Consider the following 22438-nt stretch of genomic DNA (forward strand, 5'->3'; position numbering starts at 1 on the left):
TTCAGCGCGCTTTACCACTGAGTGGAAGGTTATAGATTGCATTTTGATAAAACAGTAACGAGTAAAATGCATCGGAGTAGGTCCATGGACATCAGTGCTGCTTTATGTAGCTGCCGTCTGAATTATTGCCAGTTGAGTTCTCCAAAAGAGGAGGAGTTCTTTTACTTCCCAGACGCTAAGGAGTTAGCACCAAAACACACTACGGAGGGACTGCAAAAAAATACAGTGCAAATGACCCAGTTGTGTAGGCAAGCTCTGCATACCATGTATCTTTAACACACTGGTTCTACACTGGTGTATATGATGATGTTAGTTGTGTAAAACATTCTATGCACCAATCCTCGTTTACAATATGACCACTGGAGTCGTTGGGTCGACTAGGACCTGGCCAAAATGATGCAAAATTGCAGCAGTCTCACGTATCGGCCGTACTTTATTAGTGTATGCCTGGTTCGCCAAAGCGCAGCCGTGGCCTTTCAAAGTGTTCCATTCAAGGGACACCTTTTATTCAGATAATATGTTTAAATTTTCGTTTACATCAAATGATTGTTTGTCTGTACAATAAGAGCCGGTTTTATTGACGTAACGTAACAGTATATTTACTCATCAAACATTCAGCTTAAGGCATTTTAGCTGATTGCATTGAAGATAATGGCCAAGGTACCCGTTAGAGAGTGAAACTTATTTTACAAACTGCTACACGCTATAACAATACATTAGGATGAAGAATATGTTCTGGGTAAATATTAAAAATCTAAATCCATCGGTAAAACACATAAGCAGAACAGCTAAGTTATTCTTCTTTTCGTAGAATGAAACAAACCGATAACCTTGAACCCAGGCGACCTGTGCGACAATCTGGGAAACCAAAACAAAATCATCCGTCTCCTGAACAATCATCTCCTTCGACATCCACGAGAAGCCACGATTTGAACATTGTGTACGACATAACGACAACCATGGCTAAGGTATTGCTATTTCACTTGAACCATTGAAGCAGAGATCAAGAAAACTCATTAATCATTCATTCTTCCAGTAAACACGTAAAGGAAAGACATTCGACACAGGTTATCTCCCTAGGTCCCTAGCAGAGACGGTGATGAGAGGGTCGCCAACACGGAAGGGAAGCTTCGTCATCTCGGTGCTACCCAATTGTATACCTCTCTACTTATTAAATTATTACATTTTAATGACACGTATCAAACCGCTCGCGCATGATCATCGGCGCGTCGCAGCAAGGGCAAAGAGCATGGCTGAACACGAATGCTGAGCCTTATTTACCATCGAGAACTTAGTAAAACTGTTAAATAGATGCACCTCACGGCCAACCACACGAACAAGTTCATTATAATGATATTACACTCTGTTTCACTTCAATGGAATGTCATCAAAAAATAAATCGTGACATCGTTCGTGAGCTCTATTTCCGACCATAGAAAAGGTATATTTATCACCGATGGTGCGTGTAGTTGTTGTTAAACCCTAACTAAAAATACGACTTATTTATGATAGTCGTACAGTAGATATCATGGCTCCTATATCACCGATCTTGGTTTTGTTCTAATCCAGATTAACCTCATACTGCTAGGACTTGAACATTGTAGAACGCAGTAAAAATAAGTCTTGTAAGCCTGTATACGACCAGTCTGACTACGTAAGTCGATATGCTAACAAGCGATCATGCAAAACTCTTTATAATGCTGTTTTCAACTCAGGACGAGTATGTTACTATACAAAACAAAATTGATAAACATGACTATCCAATTGTTTCCCATCGCTAAGTGTCGTTAATTGACAATGTTTAAACATTCCAGAACTCAACACGGAAGTGAGGCTGAGTAAACTGAGCAAAAATAAAATAATCCATTATCTTATAAGCATTGGCATCAAATTATCTGTAAATAAACATAAATGCGCTCTTCGTTCTCATTCGACTGAACTCAATCCCCGCCTATGTGCCCTAGGGCTAATTAACGCTGGGTAGGATTTACACATTAGCAAATTTCCTGCAATTTAAAAACGCACACACCAATTCTATCTAGCCCTTTGTAACTAACGCCAAAGTTTTGACGTAAAAGGCTTTTTTGTTGGTGAATCAACTCTCACATTCTTAAAAAAATACTCATTCCAGTTTCTCTTTCATTATTGTTCCTTTCACTTGCTTTATATCCTTTCCGTACATTTGGCTGATTTCTTGCCTGTTCTTGCACCTTTGTAGCCTGTTTCGCTTGTTGGTTATTGAATTGATTTTCTTCATATTCGACGATATAATTTATGCAAAATATGTTAATGCTTTAGTTGGCGGCGCTCGCTGCTGCTTTATCACACTTTTACTGAGTAGAGCAGGGTGATCTCGTTTGAAGATTTCTGCTGTGGTTCTTGGCATTAAATTAGTTAATGTTCTTGTTAGGCACGTAAGTGATGCGTAAGGGACGCTACTAACCACTGAAACACTCTGTGTGTGTGTGTGTGTGTGTGTGTGTGTGTGTGTGTGTGTGTGTGTGTGTGTGTGTGTGTGTGTGTGTGTGTGTGGTGTGTGTGTGTGTGTGTGTGTGTGTGTGTGTGTGTGTGTGTGTGTGTGTGTGTGGGTTTGCGCGCGCGTGTGTGTAAATGAAGCATCGTTGCGATGCAGTTTTGTTCATTCTCGAGTGAAAAGAGCATGATCAGAAGCAGCACTTCTTTCTCCATCTCTACTCGCTCTCTGCCGCGCATCGTCGATGCATTTAGTTGTTGTCTGTCTTGCAAATAATACGTTCTTTAAAGGCTGTTTAGCTCCAGGGCGTGCCATAAATTGACATGTGATGATTTTATAACTAATTGAAAGTTAATACAACATTACATAACCACTTGGATTGCATGCAGTTGGCCGCTCTTCGGTCGATCGCTAGCAGGAATTGACTTAACATTTTTTCATTACAGTTATTTAGGTGCAGCTAAAAATTCAAACAAAAAAATTAATCAGGGTGGTGCAGCTATTCACACCCTGGGAAATCAATTTGATGAATTGCCGCGGCGCATAAATTGGATGTTAATGAATTTAAATTATGTGTTGCACTTTCGCTCGTGCACATATCACTTAATGCCAGTTCGAAGATAAAATCACAAGTACTTTGTGATAAAGTAATTCATGGACGTTTCTTGCTCAGATCGATTGATTAGTTTCAGTAGGCGTTAGATAACTGTCATATTGAAAATAAATCTTTTAGCTCGCACGGACGTTAGGGATCAGAATCGGGAAAACCTGTTGGTGCCGCTTGTAATGTACTTCGTGACAGTTCTGGCAGAGTGTTGCCATACGAAAATAACCTCGGGCAGAAACGAGAATTGGCGCAAACCTGACGACGGAACGGTGATGCACTTTGGCAATGACGATGATGAGAGATGGCGATAAAATGTGCGATGAGTAAGGAATAAATAAAGCATTCATCTCGCTAATTGCTGACATTGTAGAAGATATTCTCACACTTTGCATCCAAAGCTACATCTGAGACCTTCGCGGGTGTCACGCTTCGTGATGGTTTCTCTCTATAACCGATTACAGCCGATTAAGATAGTCGTTCTAGAGGATACTGGATCAATCGCGCAACCAGGAGAGTACCTGATGTATCAGCAATTAAAGTGCTGTTGAACAGAATGGAAACATGATCGAAGGCAAAGACGAATAAATCAATAATGTTGCTAGCGGAAGAATTAATTTATGCAGTGAGATGTACGAACACTACAGCAACTGCATTCATGATACTGTCCGATTGGGAGGTACCCTGATCTGGTCATGGTTTAAAATGGACTTCAATTAAATTTGAAGTGTAGCTTTTGCAACTCAATAAAAGCTAATGCTCGTCTGTCATTACAACTTTACGATGTTTGGCGGAACGGCATTTCATGTAAAACTTTGTGAGACTTTTATTGTCATTAGAAATTGTTTATATTTAACAATCCGAGAGGCTTTGGTAACACGTTAAAAGTGTCGGAAATGGTCATAACATCAATTTTCTAATTACCATACTGCAAGTGAAAAAAACGATGTGTTTCTGGTAGCGTATTTCTGTCAGCTAAATAATTGTAGCGAAAAAGCAAGAGCTTGAATGAGCTAATACAACACCGCTGGTATGGTTTTATGTTTAATAGCTAAATATATAGATACGGTAGAACTTTCCTTAGGTTATGCTAGGTAGAGAATTGCTGAAGCCGTGGACCATAAAGGGATGGTAAAATTTGAACTAAGAGCCCGAAGAGCTATGGTTGGAAATTCACTTCCCTATCGTTTACTTCAAATGAGCCACAAATCTTCGGTGTCATCTCAACAGTTGATTAGCCGCCTCAGAAGTGAATTTAGATTGCACGGTGTGCAGTCTAAAGGAAACACGTCACAAGACAGTTGAAATAGTACCTGTTTTAGAGTGCGAGGCAAAGGATGTAACGTAAAGGGTAATAAATGGAAAATTTATTTGCATTTCACTACTGACGGTACTGATGATTGGTGCTGCCAGTTTCTGTACCACTGTCGGGGCTGGGAATGCAATGCTAGGGGAGACCTAATCCACCTTTCCTGTACCTTGAGTGCAGTATGACATTTTGACTTCCACACCGCTTCCGCCGTCCGCGTCGTCCGGCATCCAGCTCCATCTGGGATCATTTGCTACGGTAGTCGTGATCGTAAACGTACGTTGCTATATGAGCAGAACCGCTTCACATTCAGCGTTCCAAGGTAAGATGCTAGTAGGCCCCAGTGGCAGACCGACTCTTGATCCACGATGTGATGCTTTCTTTGCGTAGTGTTCTCACGATTCGACACGCGGGAGAGGATCGGTTTGTTCCATTCGTTTTTACCGGTACGTGTTGCAAGCTGCTTCCTGAGCATGGTTTTGACTCCTGAATAATGATTTCCATATCTCCTCTCCGCCTTTGCTGTTGAGGCTAAACACGCAACACGTATGCTCTCCGGCAGGATCATCCTTCCATTGCTTTGAGGTTGTACATTCGGTGAAGCTAAACGCAAGGTTGGAGAATGATTCTGTGCCAAAAGCGTGGTTAGGTCAGCTCAACCGATGAATGCAGACATCAACAATATCGCCTTCGTCGTCATCCGCATCTTCTGGTCATCTGAGTTCTGGAGATGGTGAGGTTCTATATAATTTAGACACACGGTTTTAAGTTCAGTAGAGAATTACACATTATAGTTTCAAGAAGAAACACCCATCATTCGTCAATATAGTTTTTTTTGTTATATTAGTCGCTTTCCAGTCTTGTACCCTGTGTCATCAATAATTCGTTTATCTTTTTCATAAAGTACATTTCAAACGCAGTTTATTTTATTCAAACAAAATGTGTATCCGAATTTGTAAAAGTAAGAAATCAAAACATGTTCATAGTTTTTTTTTTGCTGTTTTTTTTAAATAATATATTTCCATTTTCATACGTTATCATTCAAAAACTGCTCTGCTTCATCAAAATGTTCATACACAAAAATGATTAGACGGTATATTTTCATGCAAAAGTATAAACGAACACGTATACGATGGTCTTGTGCGGTACCGATTATCGTGCTATGTTAGTGCTTGATCGCCATGGTTTCTACGGAATGCCGCTTTTAGAGCAGTTTGTGTCCTGTAATGCCAAAAACTCCACTTCGAAAGCCAGCCCCGTGGTCACGATTCTGACATCCTATGCTGATAATTATAATGACAGTTTACGATTTGTGGCGTCTCGATTTTCTGTACGTTCGTTTTCCTCGCAATTCACATTGCCCATCTCTCGACCATCTGCTGTAGCGTTCGCTACCATAATGTTGTGTTATCCTCAAAAATATCCACCCAGACAACTCGCGCGTTTGTGGTGCACGTCAGTAAGGTAAATCCTACCCGATATAATTAGTTGGCTGCGATATCGGTGCAAAGAAAAACATTATCGAGGTGCGTTTCCTCACCAGTTTAGTACGATCGATGAGTGATCGCGCTCATGATGACGTTTGACGCGGCGTGAGAACAAGTTTATGGTGCTGGCAATTTTTGACAAATACCCGGATATCCTGAACGAAGCGAATGACAGACTAGACGGAAAAGAAGAGCAAAAACTGAACGCTACGCTTGCATGTCGTGACGAAGAGATGGCCTGCGCTTAATTAAAGACTACATAGAGCAGCACGAACGCATGTAATACATTAGAAGTAACGAAAATTAATCTGAACAGTACTGGAGTATTGTTAAAGTGTTTGTTTTGGAAGAAGCTCAAGAAGCAGTTACCCAAAAAACTTTAACATTATTGGTATAAATTAAATAAAACACATTGACTCATAGTTAATGACAACAAATTGAACTTTTAATTTTGAATGTAAAAAGTACGTACCTAGCTATTCATGAATATTCGATGTAATTTTTGTACTCACAATGAGCTGGAGCTAACCCAAAGTAAAGGAACGCGAACGGTTATAGATCTGAAAGTTTCTGATCCATTGTCTTGTCTCATTTCAATTACTTATCTGTTGGTTCAAACTGGTCAAATTGAATAAAAAAATGAAATAAAGCAATATGAATGCAAATATCAAACGAAAGGGACATTTTTAAACCCATACAACATGTCATGTTGTGTGAGCAGTTATAATGTACACATCGGCACATAAATTCCCATAATCCTTGTTGGATTCAAAATGCTCCGGGCGTTGGAGTACAGCAAGATTTTTCGGTGTTTTTTTTCTAACTTTTCCGCTCCACCGCATGCAGTTTGAAGTGTTTGGGCAAAGAATCCTGCTGACCTTTTCTCCTTCAACACCCAAAAAGAGATTCTGATAAACCACGACTTTGCTCTGTCAAGTGCAGCCGAATTCAGCACTAGAAACGGATAAGCAATTACACAAACGCACATATATACAAACAGTTTGGATACCGAATGTGGCATTTAGAATGTGGCCTGAATGGTCGCTGTGTCCTTTTACGAGTGAAGCAAAAGGGGTTTCGTTGCTGTCGGATAAATCCCCCTGGAGGGTTGTCCATTTTCCGAATCGAAGATTGATTGGGCCCGAGAATAAGTTTTCCTCCATCACGCTCCGCAATCTCCTTCAACCGTGCGCGGCATTACCTGTACGGTTTCGTTCGTTGCAAACGGAAATCATCGAAGTGAAAAGACCCGTGAAAAGTCTTGCTTGCGGATTTTTTCAAAGCATTTCACCCGTCGAAGGCCAGCAGCTTAATCGGTCGATACTTGGATACGTGGCTGGGATACGAGAAGTTGAGATGGGATTATTTATCATGCTGGACATATGTTTCGGGGAAAAAAGGGTTTTTCCAGTCCATCCTGTGGAAGATGGGTTTACACCTCCGTTGAAAGGGATGGTAGCCGCTGTGGTTAAATTTAGTGCTGCTGTTTGCTTTTCACGTGTTTCCCCTTTTTCCTTATCGGGTGGATTGCAACGCATTAGAACTGATGAAGGCGCGATTGTCGGTGGATTGTTACTGAAGTCACTTTCCACATACCACTTACCCATTTTTGTATTCCAACTGCCGTCTCAAATTTCTCCCTTTCTTCCATTGTATCCTTAGTTCCCGGTCGATGAAAGTAAGTAACTGTTAATCGATTCGCATACATACCGTATTCGATGCAAAATAATGCAAAGCAAATTCCTATCCAGTATCGTCCAGCTTCTGATGGGATGTGATGAGTTGATGTGATGAAAGCAGACCGTTGTAAGTTTAACAGTTTACATCGGACAGTGTAGAAAACTACTCAAGAACACAATCATCAAAATGGAAAAGATAAAAAAAGTTAATCTAATCTAAAAGATCCAAAGTTGGTGGTTGAGATGTACCTGTGCTATCGTAGCACGGAAACTGGACGTGACCAGAAACAGTGACACCAGGCTTCAGAGATCGGTCAATCATTACGGTAGCGAACGAACACGACGACCGTCATCCCAGAAAAGCGTCCAACAATCTGCACCAATAACCACGAACCGGCGACGGATTGATTATGTTCATGCTCCCGCCACGGAATCCAATTATACTGGCTCTACGACGCTCGACCACGCTGATTTGTGGTTGCAAAGGTGTCGCTTTTCTTGATATCAACTTGCGCGCGCACCATGATAAACTTTAATCAACATACCTGCAGTAACCTTTTGACATCACTGCGTCTTGATGGTAAACAAGTTTAGCACACTGCTCGTCTCCTGCTTTCGGATGTAAGACACCCACTTTGGTATTATACAATGTTAATTCAGGAGTGATCGATCCATCCAGTGATGATGAATTTCCGAGTAAACCCAAATGTCTGGACGTCTCACAACATCGCAGCACAGCACTGTTTTTATGTGTTGTCCTCGTCTTTTTCGGGTAACTAAATCGATAAGCATGGACTAAAAAACTAAAAATCGTTTTGTTAATTTTATTAATTGGTTCCCGGGAAAATTGCATACCCCTGAAAAGGGAATCAGAACATCGGTTTCGGCTGCTATTGTGCGTGTGCTCGGACGAAATTACGGCAGCCTCACCTCGCTGGTCAACGCTGACTGTTTAAGCATGTTCTTTTTTGTATCGAAAAGATTTGTCTCTGGTGTCGTGCCATCCCGAAGAAACGAATCAGCTCCGAACGCAACGGGAAAGTCTAATGATGATCGCTGCGGCTGCCGTCGTCTGCACGTCATATCATTATCATCTTTATAAAGATTACTTCTATAAATTATCTCTTAACTCTTCAGCTCGGATGATAGTCTATGATTATCCACAAACTCTTGAGCATAACTCATTTTGTCCTTGTTTTACTGGGGATGGATAGGTAAAAAAAAGTATGTTCATGAAAGGACGATGAACAATAGCTATGGCAGTGAAATAAGGGTATTATTATTTGAAATAAAAAAAAAAACACTTGTTAGATTCAAACGGAAAAACACTCTCATATACACACTCTTTTAATCAGCTTTTGCAATTCGAAAATTCTCTACAGATCTTCAAGGAGTTTTGGTTAGTGGATGGACAAAAAATTGCATTTCTTCTTTTGGACAAGAGACAATAAATAACTCTCACACAAGCACTGACCCCAATTACTCAAATAGAAAATTTAAGGGTTGATTTCGCTTGACGTGCCTTTCGTTTCCATCCGCATCGTCAACACCGACAGCAACGCTGACCACTAGCAAACTCACCTATGGGATCAAAAATCACCCCTTGTGAGAACGGGTAAGAATGCAGAACACTTTCCCTTGCCAATCGTACTTCAGTGTTTCTTGTTCGTGATTATTCTTACGAGGGTGAAAGATTCCTTACGAAAATTAGCTAAAGATTGAATATCAAGTAGCAATAAATCGTTCAAGCGTCTTTTTGTACAAAGGTCAAGACAAGAAGTGAGGTGCTAGGATCAATCCCTTCGTTTTCGGCCAGTCAATTAGGCGTTTGACATGCTGGATAAAATCTGTTCCAGTCACACCAAACCTTTCAAATGCAAACCCAACCTTTTGCTAATGTACTAATGCTTTATAAACTAAAATCTAAATTAATATTGACCTCAGTTTTTACACATTTTAAAACACAATTTGTCATCGACCAATATCGAAATCATGAGGGAAATGTGAATATATTTTGATTGTTATCTACAGCTAAAAGCCTATTTAAAAAAATGCGCTATATATGTCACCTTCTTTCGCCATCCTTATAACTCTGATTGGTGACTTCATAACAATGAATTAAAGAATGATTGAAACAATAAAATGATTATAATGGTTTAACTGAGAGGAGCAGAAGCATTGGAGAAGATAATAGATTCAACTGATTTTTGTACATTATTTTACGGCACGAGAACGATAGCAGCGTATATTTTTGTAGTTTTCAATCGTTCAGAGATACTAAATGCGATCCCTTATATTACGAATGCCGTTCAATAATATGTATAAACTTTTCAAGTATCAAACGACATCTGAAAAACTCCAAACACGACTGACATTCTCAGTTTGAACAGAATCCTGAACGACCCCAGTAGATGAACAAATTGGACCATACTACTTACTTGCCGGAACGTCCTACGCAGATATACGATAGGTCGGTCCTTTCGAGATTTGAACCCAGGCATGTTGTAAAGTCATGCAAGTTGACGACCACGGAACCGCTCCCATTGTGGGAGCAGAGCATTCTAAAAATAGCAAAAAAAAAAGCGGGTGGCGCCATCTATTAGTCAGATGAGGTGTGAAATGAAGCTTTTATTGTCTCGGAAGCTTTCTCCTTAGTGCTGAATTCGCATCGATGTTATGCATCGCTAGAACTAGAACGTTTATCAATTTGATTTTGATATTTATCTTTATTAAAAGTTGGTCTGTATCAGATCGAAAAGCGTGTTGCTTATTACTATGGCTTCAAAAAAGGGAAATTAACGAGGATTTGTGCCCCCTTCTCCCACTTCGCTCCAAGCTCTTCGTCCACCTTTGTCGATACGCCTTTCGTTGTGTTGGTCGTCACAATCTACGCGCATCATATACCCAAGTGTTGTTTATGTGTCGCTTGATTTGTCGTGCCGTTCCTTTCGCTCATGTGGAAGCGTGAAAAAGCGTAAACAAACTCGGCGGTGATATGCAAATTTAGAAATGCATAATTTTGTTGATAATTTCCATCAATCAACTACAGTTTAGTGTAAATGTTGTTAAAATTAATGAGTACGGGGACCACCATAGGAATGCTGCGCAACGCGAGCTTGCACGCCCGCAGCAATGCAAGAATGTGACCAGGGATGTTACATCCGGCGCCATGTAAGTTTTGTTACGAAATGCTTAAGTATCAGATTAACAACGGGTGCTATTCTTCACCTTGCAGATAAACAACATATGATGCTTTGCGACAAGAGTGACGCTGTAGGAGATGATTTGGAAGAGGCAGGTATGTTGTACTAGTTCGATATTGTTACATGGTACGCTTATCCGGATGAATTTATCTGTTATTGTGCAGCCAACCTTTCACCGGCATCGTCAACTGTGTGGCGGAAAAAAAACCCGGGAAAAAAACTGCGGCACCACCTAAGAGAGATTTGGGTGTGCCAGGAGAATTGCAATGGTAAGGACTGCACGTTCTGTTCCGAGAAGTGAAGCGTCATTACATACAGGTATGCGCATACTTTTGGTTACATGTTTGCCTCATTTTCTTTTTAAATGGACTGCTTACGGTTGAGCTCATCTGTTCGCGATATTCAAGTTTTGCTGCTCCACCAAATTCAGCCCTCGAGCTTGCTGTGCGATTCTACGCACAGTGCCGTACACCATGTGGCATTCAAGCACCCTGACAACGCATGCGTTCGCTGCAAGGTGTGTTTATTTAGAAGGTGAATTATTAGCGCGTTTACCGGGCGCCATCATTGAGTATTCTTATGTCAAATCGCATACAATTTTCTATAATCCCCTCCAGCCTTTCCCGATTGTAACCGTATCAATAAACGATGCGCAATCTCAGATTGCGCATACAGCAATTATCCGCAGTACAGGCGGTCCCCGAGATACACGGTTAATGGGGACCGAAAACGGCCGTAAAAAACCGCGTATCCGCGTATTTCCGCGTAAGTCGAATCTCGTGATTTCTAGCCAAAATATCACTAATTTTCGTGTAAATTTGTAACTACGGGTTGGTTTTAGCCACTTAATTAATTATTTGATATGATTCTGAATGAATATAACAGTTTCAAACATTTTGAAATAGTTTTTAACATCAGATCAAAACAGAAATTATTTGGCATTTTACAATAGATGTGTCAAATCAGTACAATTTTATCAAAGAACTGTCAAATTTAGGAAACCGCGTATCTCCGAATCCGCGTATAAGAGGTACCGTGTATCTCGGGGACCGCCTGTACGCGATACTCGATATACGTTAATTCGCAGTACGCGATTCCTCTAAATTTGACAGCTCCATGTGTTTTTTGCAAATATTTTAATTCTTTGAAATATTTTATGCTATTGTTGAATTTCTTAGATGTTCTTAAAGCATTTTGCATTAAATTTGTGCAAAAGATACCTGTTTTACAACAAAAAATATTAATGCAAAACTCTGTGGCGATATTTTTCAACCCTCGAACCGGTAGTGTAAACTATTTTTATATAGGAATCCGCTATACGCGAAAACTCGAGATACGCTATTGTGCTCGGTCCCGTATGATAGCGTATATCGGATAATGACTGTATATTTATCTGTCAAACGGATCGGTTTGATATATTTATCTGTCAAAAAAAATTATATATCTCGGACATATAATCTTGAAAATGTAGGCGCAATCTTGGCCCAAACTGAAATTGTATGGAAATGACGTTTATAGCTCAGGGTTGGCTACGCGAAATGACATATGTTTTGATAAAACGAATATATGCGCAATCTGAGATTGCGCATCGTGTATTAATACGGTAATACCGAAGCACCCAGTATTGTTATGTCAAGTCGTGAAATGTCAATTTGCTCTGAAGCACTTCACCTTCTAATATCCATAGACCTTGGTTCGCTGTTCAACCACCGACAAACCTGTGGTATCCTAGAGTACAGCTAAGAGAGTGTGAGGGAGTCAGTCAGTGTCGGACAACGAATAAAGCTGGACGTGCGTCCCTGTACAGGAGAAGAATGCTTGTGGTTGGATTAGAAGATATCACATTGGCGATCCTGCCATGATATAATCAGAAGTGTATTGAGAGTGGTGTGATGGTGCAATTTTTTCGGTTCATTTTATTTGTTTGTTTGTGAGTCGGGTTTAGCCTATGGCCACATTGAAATACGTTATCAAATTTGTCGGCTGAGTCGAGTTAAGCTCATGACCTGCGCGAGAACTACGGTAAAAAGTCTGTGCCGGGTTCGGCCCATGGCCAGCTAAGAAGCTCGTATTTTATTGAAATTAGTATATGTGTGAGTCGGGTTCGGCCCATGACCAATACAATGTAGTACTGACTGAGTATGCGTAAATACGAGAGTATGTGTGAGTCGGGTTCGGCCCATGACAAACGTGAAAGATCTTGTTTTATAAAATGTGTGAGTCGGATTCGGCCCATGGCAAACGTGAAAGATCTTGTTTTATAATATGTGTGAGTCGGGTTCGGCCCATGACCAATGCAGGGTGGTACAAGATCAGCGAGTTGCGGGCAGGAAGGCATATGAGTCGGGTTTTGCCCATGACCAAAGATATTGTACAGTCTAAGTCGGGTCCGGCCCATGATTTAATTTTAAAATAAAATTATAATACAGGTTTGATATATAATACATCGGACTCTACGAAATCATAGAAGCAAGATAAAGCTCTTAAGCGAGACAGGAAAATTGATCATATTTTTTCCTAGTTAACGGGTCACCCTGTGTTTGTTCGGCCTACAAACAATCACATATGTAAAAGCGAGAAGGCATGTTGGCTCGCATGAGTTGGGTTGTATGGCGCGACTAAGTAAAAGAAAACGCGGGCGCGTGGTGGTACGCTTGTGTGAGTGGAGCGTGCCAGAAGAAGCGTAAGTAAGAAACATCGGGCGAGCGTTGTATTAGTATTGTAATTGGTGTGGGTAACTAAATGACATCGGGACAGGGATCTTGATCCCATAGTGTGCGTGCATTCTCATATTGAGCCGTTATTCTTCGTTTGATCGCTGGCAAGAGTGGAGGTAGAAAGTAATTGTTCATTAGTGTCATTACTGAAAAAAAGGATATAAAAGAATTCAGAAACGATGAGCAAAGGCTGGAAAATAAGTGATGTTGTGGAAAGTGGCAAATCGGTGGATGAAGTACCGAAAGGATCTAATGAGTGGCTGTCAGGCTCATGGCCATTGCGCCAGTTCGACGAGACAATTTCCACTAATAAGCGTAAGGCCGAGTGGATTCGTTTTCGCGACCAATTCGAGAGAATAGTGGCATGTAAAACACCAGTGGATGCGGAAACTAGAGTTGCGAGCTTTAAAATTTTTGCGGGAAGCTACCTGCTTAGTATAATTGAAATGCAGCAACGAAGTTTAGCTCCTAAAACGCAGGATGTTTACAAGGACACAATTATGGCTCTAAATGAATATTTCAATGATTTATGCGACTCATCAAAGGAACGTCTGAAGTTTCGGGAAATGAAAATGAAATCCAAGGAACCATTTGCGGACTGGGTGCTCCGTTTGGAAAGACAGGCAGCTTTGTGTGAGTTTGTTGGAGTACAGCACGAGGAAGAAATGATGCAGGCAGTGACAAGGCGTTCGATTCCGGATATAGCGGATAAATTATACGAAATAGCCAGTGTGTTTGGGAATAATTTGGAGCGAATTATTAGCCATGGCAAGCATTTGGATTTTATCCGAACAGAGGCTGAGGAGGGGCATGCAGGGCATAAATAAGATTGCAGCAATAGCTAAATTGGGAAAGTTAAATTGGAAAGAAGCGCTAGCCGACTATGTTGCAGCGTATAATTCATGGCCGCACCATATAACTAAGATACCCCCCGCTGAACTAATGTTTGGCAGGGCAGTTAGAGGCGTGTTGCCCAATTTGAAAGTCGATTCAAGTCAAAAGATGGATGAAGAATTGCGGGATCGAGACAAGATAGCTAAGTTTGAGTGTAACGCAAAAGAGGATATTAAGCGCAATGCTAAGCACACGAGTATCAGAGAAGGAGACAAAGTGTTGGTCATGCAGCAAAAGAAAGATAAAGCGGACACTGTATACAAAAACAAGTTTTTTAGAGTAACGAGTCTTGCTGCTCCGGGGAGGGCGACAGTGAAAGATTTGGAAAATGGCAAGGAATATGAACGAAGCGTCAAACATTTAAAAAAATATATAGAAAGGAAAGAGAGTCAGAAAGGTAGTGTAGATGTGGAAGAGGAGGCAACGGGAGTTAAATGTCAGGATGACCTAGTGGATGATGTTTCATCAAATGAGCTTGAAACTAACCAACAGCGGCCAGTTGAAGGATTGTGTGGTACGGCGGTACCGGAATTAGGATTCAGAAGAACGAGAGAGATTCGGCAACCGAATAGATTTAAGGATTATACCATGTAAGAAGAAAAAGCCCAATGTGGTCATTTGCATTCAATATATATTAATATCTAATCGTAGTTATGGATAAAATACATTCTTGTAAGGGGAGGATGTGGTATCCTAGAGTACAGCTAAGAGAGTGTGAGGGAGTCAGTCAGTGTCGGACAACGAATAAAGCTGGACGTGCGTCCCTGTACAGGAGAAGAATGCTTGTGGTTGGATTAGAAGATATCACAAAACCGACGTGACACTTCGAACAAAATGAGCTTCAAAAGTTGTCTCCTTATTTCAAATGAAAATACGTTAAACACTAGCGCCATCTCTATAATGATTCGCTTACTACACTGACACAGAGAAGAAACTGCTAAACCCCCTTTTTGTTTTTCTTCGCAAATTCCAATGCGTATTGTTTTATGTACTTCTCACATCTTTTGCATTGATTTGGAAACTTATAAAATGATTTTCCTGGGTGTTTTGTCCAATAATTCTCACAAAATCTTGCCTCACACTTCCTTTGCCATTTGTATTTAGAAAAGTTGTTTACATCGAAGCAGCAGTGAACAGAGTTTACTTTGACAGAAGTGTTCGCCTCACTGGTGAATGACAGTACTTTCGTGTGGGACACTTTTGTAACGCCAGTGTCACGTCGGTTTGTCGGTGGTTCAACTGCTACAAATATCCGTCAAAATATCCAATTCCATCCTTCAATGGTTTATCCTGTTTTCGATACAACATCATCGAGCAAACCGTGAAGTCCAATTCGTTTGAAGAATCCGTGCGTAGAGAAAACATGTAATGAAAACTCCGGACACATGCTTTGTCAAAAGGTGCTTAAGTGCGACGTGATGTACGGCCGACTGGTATCATTCTTGTTGTGATGTCCGGTTCGCCGTAAATTTTAGCAAGCGTTTGGTTCATTCCGTTCCTCCACAAGTGCGACGTGATGTACGGCCGACTGGCATCATTCTCGTTGTGATGTCCGGTTCGCCGTAAATTTTAGCAAGCGTTTGGTTCATTCCGTTCCTCCACCTGTCATGTTCGTTTATACCGTCTAAGGCCGAAAATTCACGGACCGGTCAAATCCATATACAAACTGTCAACGGCAACTTTCTCGAACTGTCATATCCATACATTTTTCATCAAGCGAAATTCCTGTCCGTGTATTTTCGGCCTAAGATGGACCGGAGGACGTGTTGTTTGAACCAGAGATGTGCGAGTCGACCCGCACCTCCCGGACTGGAGTCATCCATAAGCGACGCGGAGTCGTTCGGGTCGACCCGAAAGGTACAAGTAGGTTCAGCAGGTGCAAAAAAACATAAGCAATGCAGACCCCCTGGTGCAGTGAGTTTGAATCAGATGAGATCAAAGAAGTATCAAGAGCCGACCCGACTCGCTGCACTAATGCGGCAAAGTCGCTTATCGACACGAACTCGTTGATTCCGACTCCGACCTAGCGCACCTCCTGCACCGACTGGTTGGTATCGATTCCAATTGGCACGCACCCGACTCCGGAAAATAAATCGTTTGTCCCATCACTTGTTAAAACTGTTATGTTAAAACTAGTGGTGGGACACGAAGTGAACTCGGCGGTTGGACTAAGTGGGTGGCACACCCAGGGGTGGAAGGAGGCAGCCAACAAACGGTTGACACACTTCTGGAGAACGGTTGACACACTTCTTGGCCATGTCAACACGGCGTGGTCAACGGTGAATAGGCCACCAAAGCAGAGGAAAAAAGAGGAAGATTTCTCAATGATCTTTACTCTTGTTCCTCTTCTGTATCTTGTTTCAAGAGGAAATTCGTATTTGCAATTTAAATTGAAATATATAATAAACAGTCATATTTAACAAACATTTCATTTAACTTGTATCTTGTGGAAAATGAAAGATTTGACAAACTTGAAATCAACATGACACATGAAATGTAGGACTCCTGTGGGATCAATGAGGGGGAGTTATTGGATTCTATTAATATTGTTGGCCATTTAATTTTGCCCACCAGCGCGAGCTTTTTATCGGCCATCTTGAACCCTCAAAACCCCTCCCTCGAAACGTCAAAAACCATCACAACTACTTACAAAAAGCATTGCCAGCGAGGGAAAATCGCACCGATTTGGAGCGTTGGCGAGCTCGCGAAAACCGGGTTTTGGCCTGCGGGACTTCCAGTTAAGTTGGATATGCACGATCCAACCTGCGCTTGAACAGCGTGGCGGAAACGTCAAATATTTTATTCCAAATTTAGCAATAATAACAAAAAACAATAACAAAGCGACACGTAAATGTTTCGGTATCAAAATTGAAACGCAATAGACATCGTTTTTATGAACACAGGTAATGCTGCAATTTCAAACGGTCAGAACAAATCACAGGTCCTGTGTGTTAAGGATTCAAACTACCCACTCTGATCCACTATTGTCCTGTTATTTTCGGCAAATTGAACTGCCCAGGTATCTTAATACAATCCTTCTAGGTAAATGTTTGATTAAAGCGTTTGTTTTAACCAAAAGGCACAGTTTCTTCATAGAGAATACGCCTACAAACTTAGAAGGTAAGAATCAGCGTACAGTTCCAACGAAACATAAATTCCTAAAAGTAAATCTGTAAGATATCGATTTGTAGGCGGTTTTGTAAGCCATTTTTGTAGAAGGTTTGGCTGTAGTATTTACTTTGTTATTTTCTGCCAATCAGGTAATTAAATAGAAAGAGGTAAGAATTAATTCTAAACAGTGCAAGCTCTGGGCAAATGGAAACATCTTATTCTTTCCGCTGTTCTGCTAGCATCACATTACGGTTGGGTTACAAACAAAAGAGGCACACAGTTATAAATATCCCTCGCAGCACGAACGTGTCAGCTCCTGCGCATAAAATAATCACTGTTTGGTTTGTTCATACTGTTTTCTTGTGATTTGTGAATAGTGTGACAAAGACCAGCGAAGATGGAAGAACCGGATCGTGATGCAGCACATGTTGGTGCAGGTGGAAAAGTTGACACAAAAAACGATGCGCTAACGGTTTCATTTAGTTCCGAGGATTCCGACAGCTGGACTCTGCTGGGAAAGGAAAGCGATCGGCAGAGCAAAGAACCGAGTGGAGTGCAAGAAGTTGTTAAGGAAGAAGTTACTGTGCAGGAAGGAAAAGACCAACCGTCTCGAAAGCAGCGTCACGACAGTCATCGCAGCACTGAGTGAGTTATTAACCATTTCATATGCGGACTTTAGCCTTTAGGAGGATAAAAATAGCTTTACTAGAGACAGACTACGCTCCACATTGATGCGATCTTTTATGCACTACCAATGTGTTCTGGTTTGCAGTTTTCATGTTGTCATCTGACAACAATTTAACAAAGGTGTAGCTGTTATCGATTGTGTCACATGTGTTGAACTGTGTTTAATTTAAACTGTCCTTTTCAGCTCGCAACTAGATGAATCTTCCGATGGAATCAGCATCATCAGTGAGAGTGATGCCAGCAGCTTGCCCATAGAAGAGGATTTGCATGATGATAGAGGTACAGTTCATTTCTCCCGAACTATCGATTTAAAGGCTGATGACTATGAACCTTTAACGCCTCCATTTACGCCGGATGATGTAAAAACAGTAAAAGAAGAAGGAAGCATTCAAAGAAAACAAGAACTGCAGGTGAAGCATGCAGATGAAAATTCAGTTGGGCCGTTACAATCGATGGTTGAACATTCCCCTGTCAGCAATGCCAACTGGATCATATTTAGTCTGATAGCCACAGGTATGGTAGCCATTATACTTGGCAACTCAATGCGACTTCAGAATCGCGTGAATGAAATCAATTTTGAGCACGAGAAACGCATTTCGGAGCTTGAACTGGAAAACAATATTCTGAAGAACGAGATGAACAAACTGCGTCATCTTTATACGCGCTCCGAATTAGACGAACAAGTTCAGCGGGCTGAATTTGAGTGGATGGATGCGCTAAAAGAAGCAAACGTGGTAGAACCAACTGAAGATTCTGAAGAGCCAACTCGGGAAGCTAAAGCCGCTGAAGCAGGTTTAAAGGTTGAACAACTTGTCCGGAAAGTACCTCCTCAAGATAGTGGAGTAAGAAGGAAAGTTGTTTGGTCAGGAGACGAAGAGGAACCGATGTTGATTGTTGACAAAGACTATGTTTTACCGGCGTTCTGCTACAACAAAGACCAAGCAGTGCATGACGATCTGTTTTCCGAGTATAGTGCCAAATATTGTGATGTAAAGAAGCGGAAGATCGAATCAAAACAGAAAAAGGCAGAGTTCCAACAGAAACAGCAAACTAAACAGGAAAATTATAACAAATTTATTAATCCAGCAACATTAGAACCATCTCAAGAAAAGCGCTCTGACCCTAGTAAATCAGCCTCACCATTTAATATCGATTATCAGAAAGCATTCGATGCCATTAAAGCAGAGGGTAGTGTTATCGTGGATGCATTGGGAAGCATTTTAGATCTATCTCCCGTACCAGAGGACAGTTTAGGAGCAAAAGTTCGAAAAGTTACTCCTGGTGTTACAACGCCAGAAGAACTTGATGTGAAAGCAGAATTGCTTGAGCCAGATCATCACCAGGAATCCAGGGACCTGAAGCACGACGATAGGAAAGAAAGAAAGTACAGGCCGGAAGAAAAGAAAACATATAAACAAGAGGACAACTCTCGGTCGTCGGGAGAAAGCCAATATTCGAAACGGAAAGACGGCAGTAATCATTCGGCGCACGAAAGTCATCATAAGAAGCAAAAGAATGGTCATGCAGACAACGGTAAATATGAAAATAAGGAAAGACAACGTGAATACGGAAGCTATGAGCAGAAAAAGTTCGTCGAAGATAGCATTCATAAGAAAAGTCCTAAAAAAAAGCATGACGACGATTGCAAACAAAAATATGTTCCGGATCGAAACAATGGTCGTTATTCAGATTCTTCTATTTCAGCTGACGGTAGCGATGATGATGATGATGATGAGGATGATCATTACAAAAAGAAATTCGACCAGCGTGAAACATTTAGCGATCACAATCATGACGGCAAGTCTTTTGAAACAAATCGGGCCAAGCAAACGGAGGCACTCGACGAACGGTTACAACACATTCGCGAACCAGCTGGCGAAGGTTCGTATCTGGAGCAATACAAACGGGCAGAATCGAAAAAAGGCAAACGTCACCAGGAAGATGATTATTACCACGGCCAGAAGCATAATAAGCATGCAAATAAGCAGCATCAACAGCGGAAAGATGGAGACTGGAACGAGAAAAGGTATAAGGGCAGAGATGAATACCGTCAGAATGGCGGTAAACATGGTGAAAGAGGATCAGGTGATCAACATTGGCAGGAACGCATGAAGCATGGTCGACAGGAAGCTAGGAAAGAGCATAGAAAACAGGTGGAAAATAATTGGTATCTAGAGCGAGGAAATCAGCGAGAGGAAGACCGAATTTTCCATTAGTCAAATCGTAGAGCGTAAAAAGTAAAATTCATAAAACTCTCTCCTATTAAATTTTTCCTTTCACCCACACTATACATTTTAATTTTTTGCAGTGTAATGAAAGGATGTCGTTCATGCCTTTCTGCATACATTTTTTCAAATGAGCTTCTACCACAAGTCAGTTTCAATGCATACCGCAGTAGTCACGATGGGTATGCTGCATTTGGTGTGGTTATGAACAACCATGCCGCATATGTTACAATATCCACCGCAAAACAATACATGTGATATATAAGGAACTAATAAAAATGTGTTTCAACTCTAAAGAAACAAAAGAACAGCTTTTGTAAGTTTGGACTTGATAACGGCAAATACGACATGCTATGGCCTTTATTTGTATTTCCCAGCGTATCTAGCGTCCGCCACCCAGAAAACTCGGTCTCCATCGCTGTACCGCTGGCAGGTTACGTTGCTTTTCCTCGTGCTCCCGTTCGGCCATTTGTTCAGCTAGGAGACGCTGATTTTCGCGGAATTTTACCAATGGATTTTCAAACGATTTGTAATAAGTCATCACATCACGTACATCTTCAACCTCACTCGTAGCAATCGTCACCAGCATAGCCATAAGATCGAACAGCCCAGCATCGTCATCGTTACCGGTCCAGCGGGGTATGTTTAGTGTATTCTCCGGGTGCAGTTTGGTAGAGTTTGGATCCCAATCGACAACGATCACTTTACTTAGGTCCCGGTTAAGATTGTCCAGATTTTTCACATGATGACCATCGACGAAGTGTGTAGCATCCCTCACCAAACGGTACATTATGTAGCCCCGAGGATCAAGAGCGTCCAGTATCGGGAACACTGTCATCCCTTGATCGGCGGTGAACACTACAATTTCATAGTTTGCGGCCAGCGTTTCAAGGAATTTGTCGACGCCGGGACGCTTCTTGAAACGCCAGCCAGTTTGGTAGGTCCAGTCTGGGTGTACCAGCACATCTTTCATTTCAAGCACAAGCGTATAGGGTGGTTGAACGTACGGATATTTCAGTGGGTCGGGCAATAGTTTTTCGCGTGACGGTTCTTGGATCATTTTTTGGTAATAGGTCATCGATTTCCACATCCTACGGAAATATTGTTGGAAGGTTGGCAGTTCCATGAACTCATCGATGATAATGTTACCCTCTGCGTCTCGATCAGGCGCACCAAACACCCATACCGTGTACACACAGAAAGCGGACACGGAAAATCCAAAGAAGACGAATCCGAACTTCATCCTCTTCCAAGATGATTCCTTCTCTGCCTCCTCCTCCTTGCGATGCTTCTCTTGCTGCTGTTCATTTTCTGTACCTTCAACGGCGGTTTGAGGAAATAGCTTTGAAAGCAACTGCGGTGTGGGAGCATTCTGCTGTTGTTCGTTGCTAGAACCTTTTCCAGCTACAAAATAATGGGGAAATTACACATATTACACAACTGTCGTTCGGTCGCGAACACGCGGGATCGATACATACAAACAGCCGAAAAGAGCCGAACTTGCCGGCAGTGCAGAAATTTGGCCGAGGTACAGTACGACCGGATCCATTTAGATGGAAGCGGACTGGCGTCCCAAGCCTTCACGTATCCTTGCTTAGACTGACAGTACTGCGCGCGATTTGTACCATACAGCGAAGAGACTGAAATTGTTTGAAATTGATAAAATTGTCTGAAACGAAGAAAGTCGAACAGGTTTCTCGAAACCATTTTTAATGTTTAGATTCGTGACATCGGAACGGGCTCTGACACATGCTACTTGACAGCTTCGCCTGTCCTATGTGACAGGTAACATCATTTGAGATGTGGATAACATTTTCTGCATATAATTTGTTATTCAATTGATTGAATTACCAAAACCAATCCACTAAGGATGAACTAAAATCATCCATTCTCTTTTGGGATTCTAGCTTAAAAACACGATAGTGCGAGTTACACTGATGTTTTTCGGAACGCATTCATCGCATAACTCGCATAACAGATTGTGTTTAAGAGTTGGTAATCACACCGCATTTATGAAACCTCTTATTTTTATCACTTTAGATATTGTGT

The 22438-nt window shown here is 41.4% G+C and overlaps 2 protein-coding genes across 11 annotated transcripts; one reads left to right on the top strand and one right to left on the bottom strand.

Moving 5' to 3' along the window:
* Positions 1-10299: 10299 nt before the first annotated feature.
* On the top strand, positions 10300-20697 carry LOC121589224. 10 transcript variants are annotated; one of them, XM_041907971.1, is made up of 5 exons: positions 10300-10723; positions 10788-10850; positions 10920-11024; positions 11124-11272; positions 12443-12567. In XM_041907971.1, exons 1-5 carry the CDS (start codon positions 10705-10707, stop codon positions 12485-12487), a joined length of 381 nt encoding a protein of 126 aa, XP_041763905.1. In that variant the 5' UTR covers positions 10300-10704; the 3' UTR covers positions 12488-12567. The 10 variants fall into 10 exon arrangements, with proteins under 10 accessions (XP_041763905.1, XP_041763906.1, XP_041763901.1 ...); XM_041907972.1 differs by lacking the exon at positions 12443-12567 and adding an exon at positions 11373-11472 and having other exon boundaries at positions 11124-11289; XM_041907967.1 differs by lacking the exons at positions 11124-11272; positions 12443-12567 and adding exons at positions 17855-18122; positions 18349-20697 and having other exon boundaries at positions 10447-10723; positions 10920-11073.
* A 9-nt stretch (positions 20698-20706) lies between these two features.
* LOC121589227 (mitochondrial import inner membrane translocase subunit TIM50-C-like) lies at positions 20707-22165 on the bottom strand. The gene is made up of 2 exons (XM_041907977.1): positions 21868-22165; positions 20707-21793 (listed from the first exon to the last, which is right to left on the bottom strand). Exons 1-2 carry the CDS (start codon positions 22094-22096, stop codon positions 20772-20774), a joined length of 1251 nt encoding a protein of 416 aa, XP_041763911.1. The 5' UTR covers positions 22097-22165; the 3' UTR covers positions 20707-20771.
* Between the last annotated feature and the right edge of the window lie 273 nt (positions 22166-22438).

Source organism: Anopheles merus, chromosome 2R (assembly GCF_017562075.2).
Source record: "Anopheles merus strain MAF chromosome 2R, AmerM5.1, whole genome shotgun sequence".
NCBI classification, from domain to species: domain Eukaryota; kingdom Metazoa; phylum Arthropoda; class Insecta; order Diptera; family Culicidae; genus Anopheles; species Anopheles merus.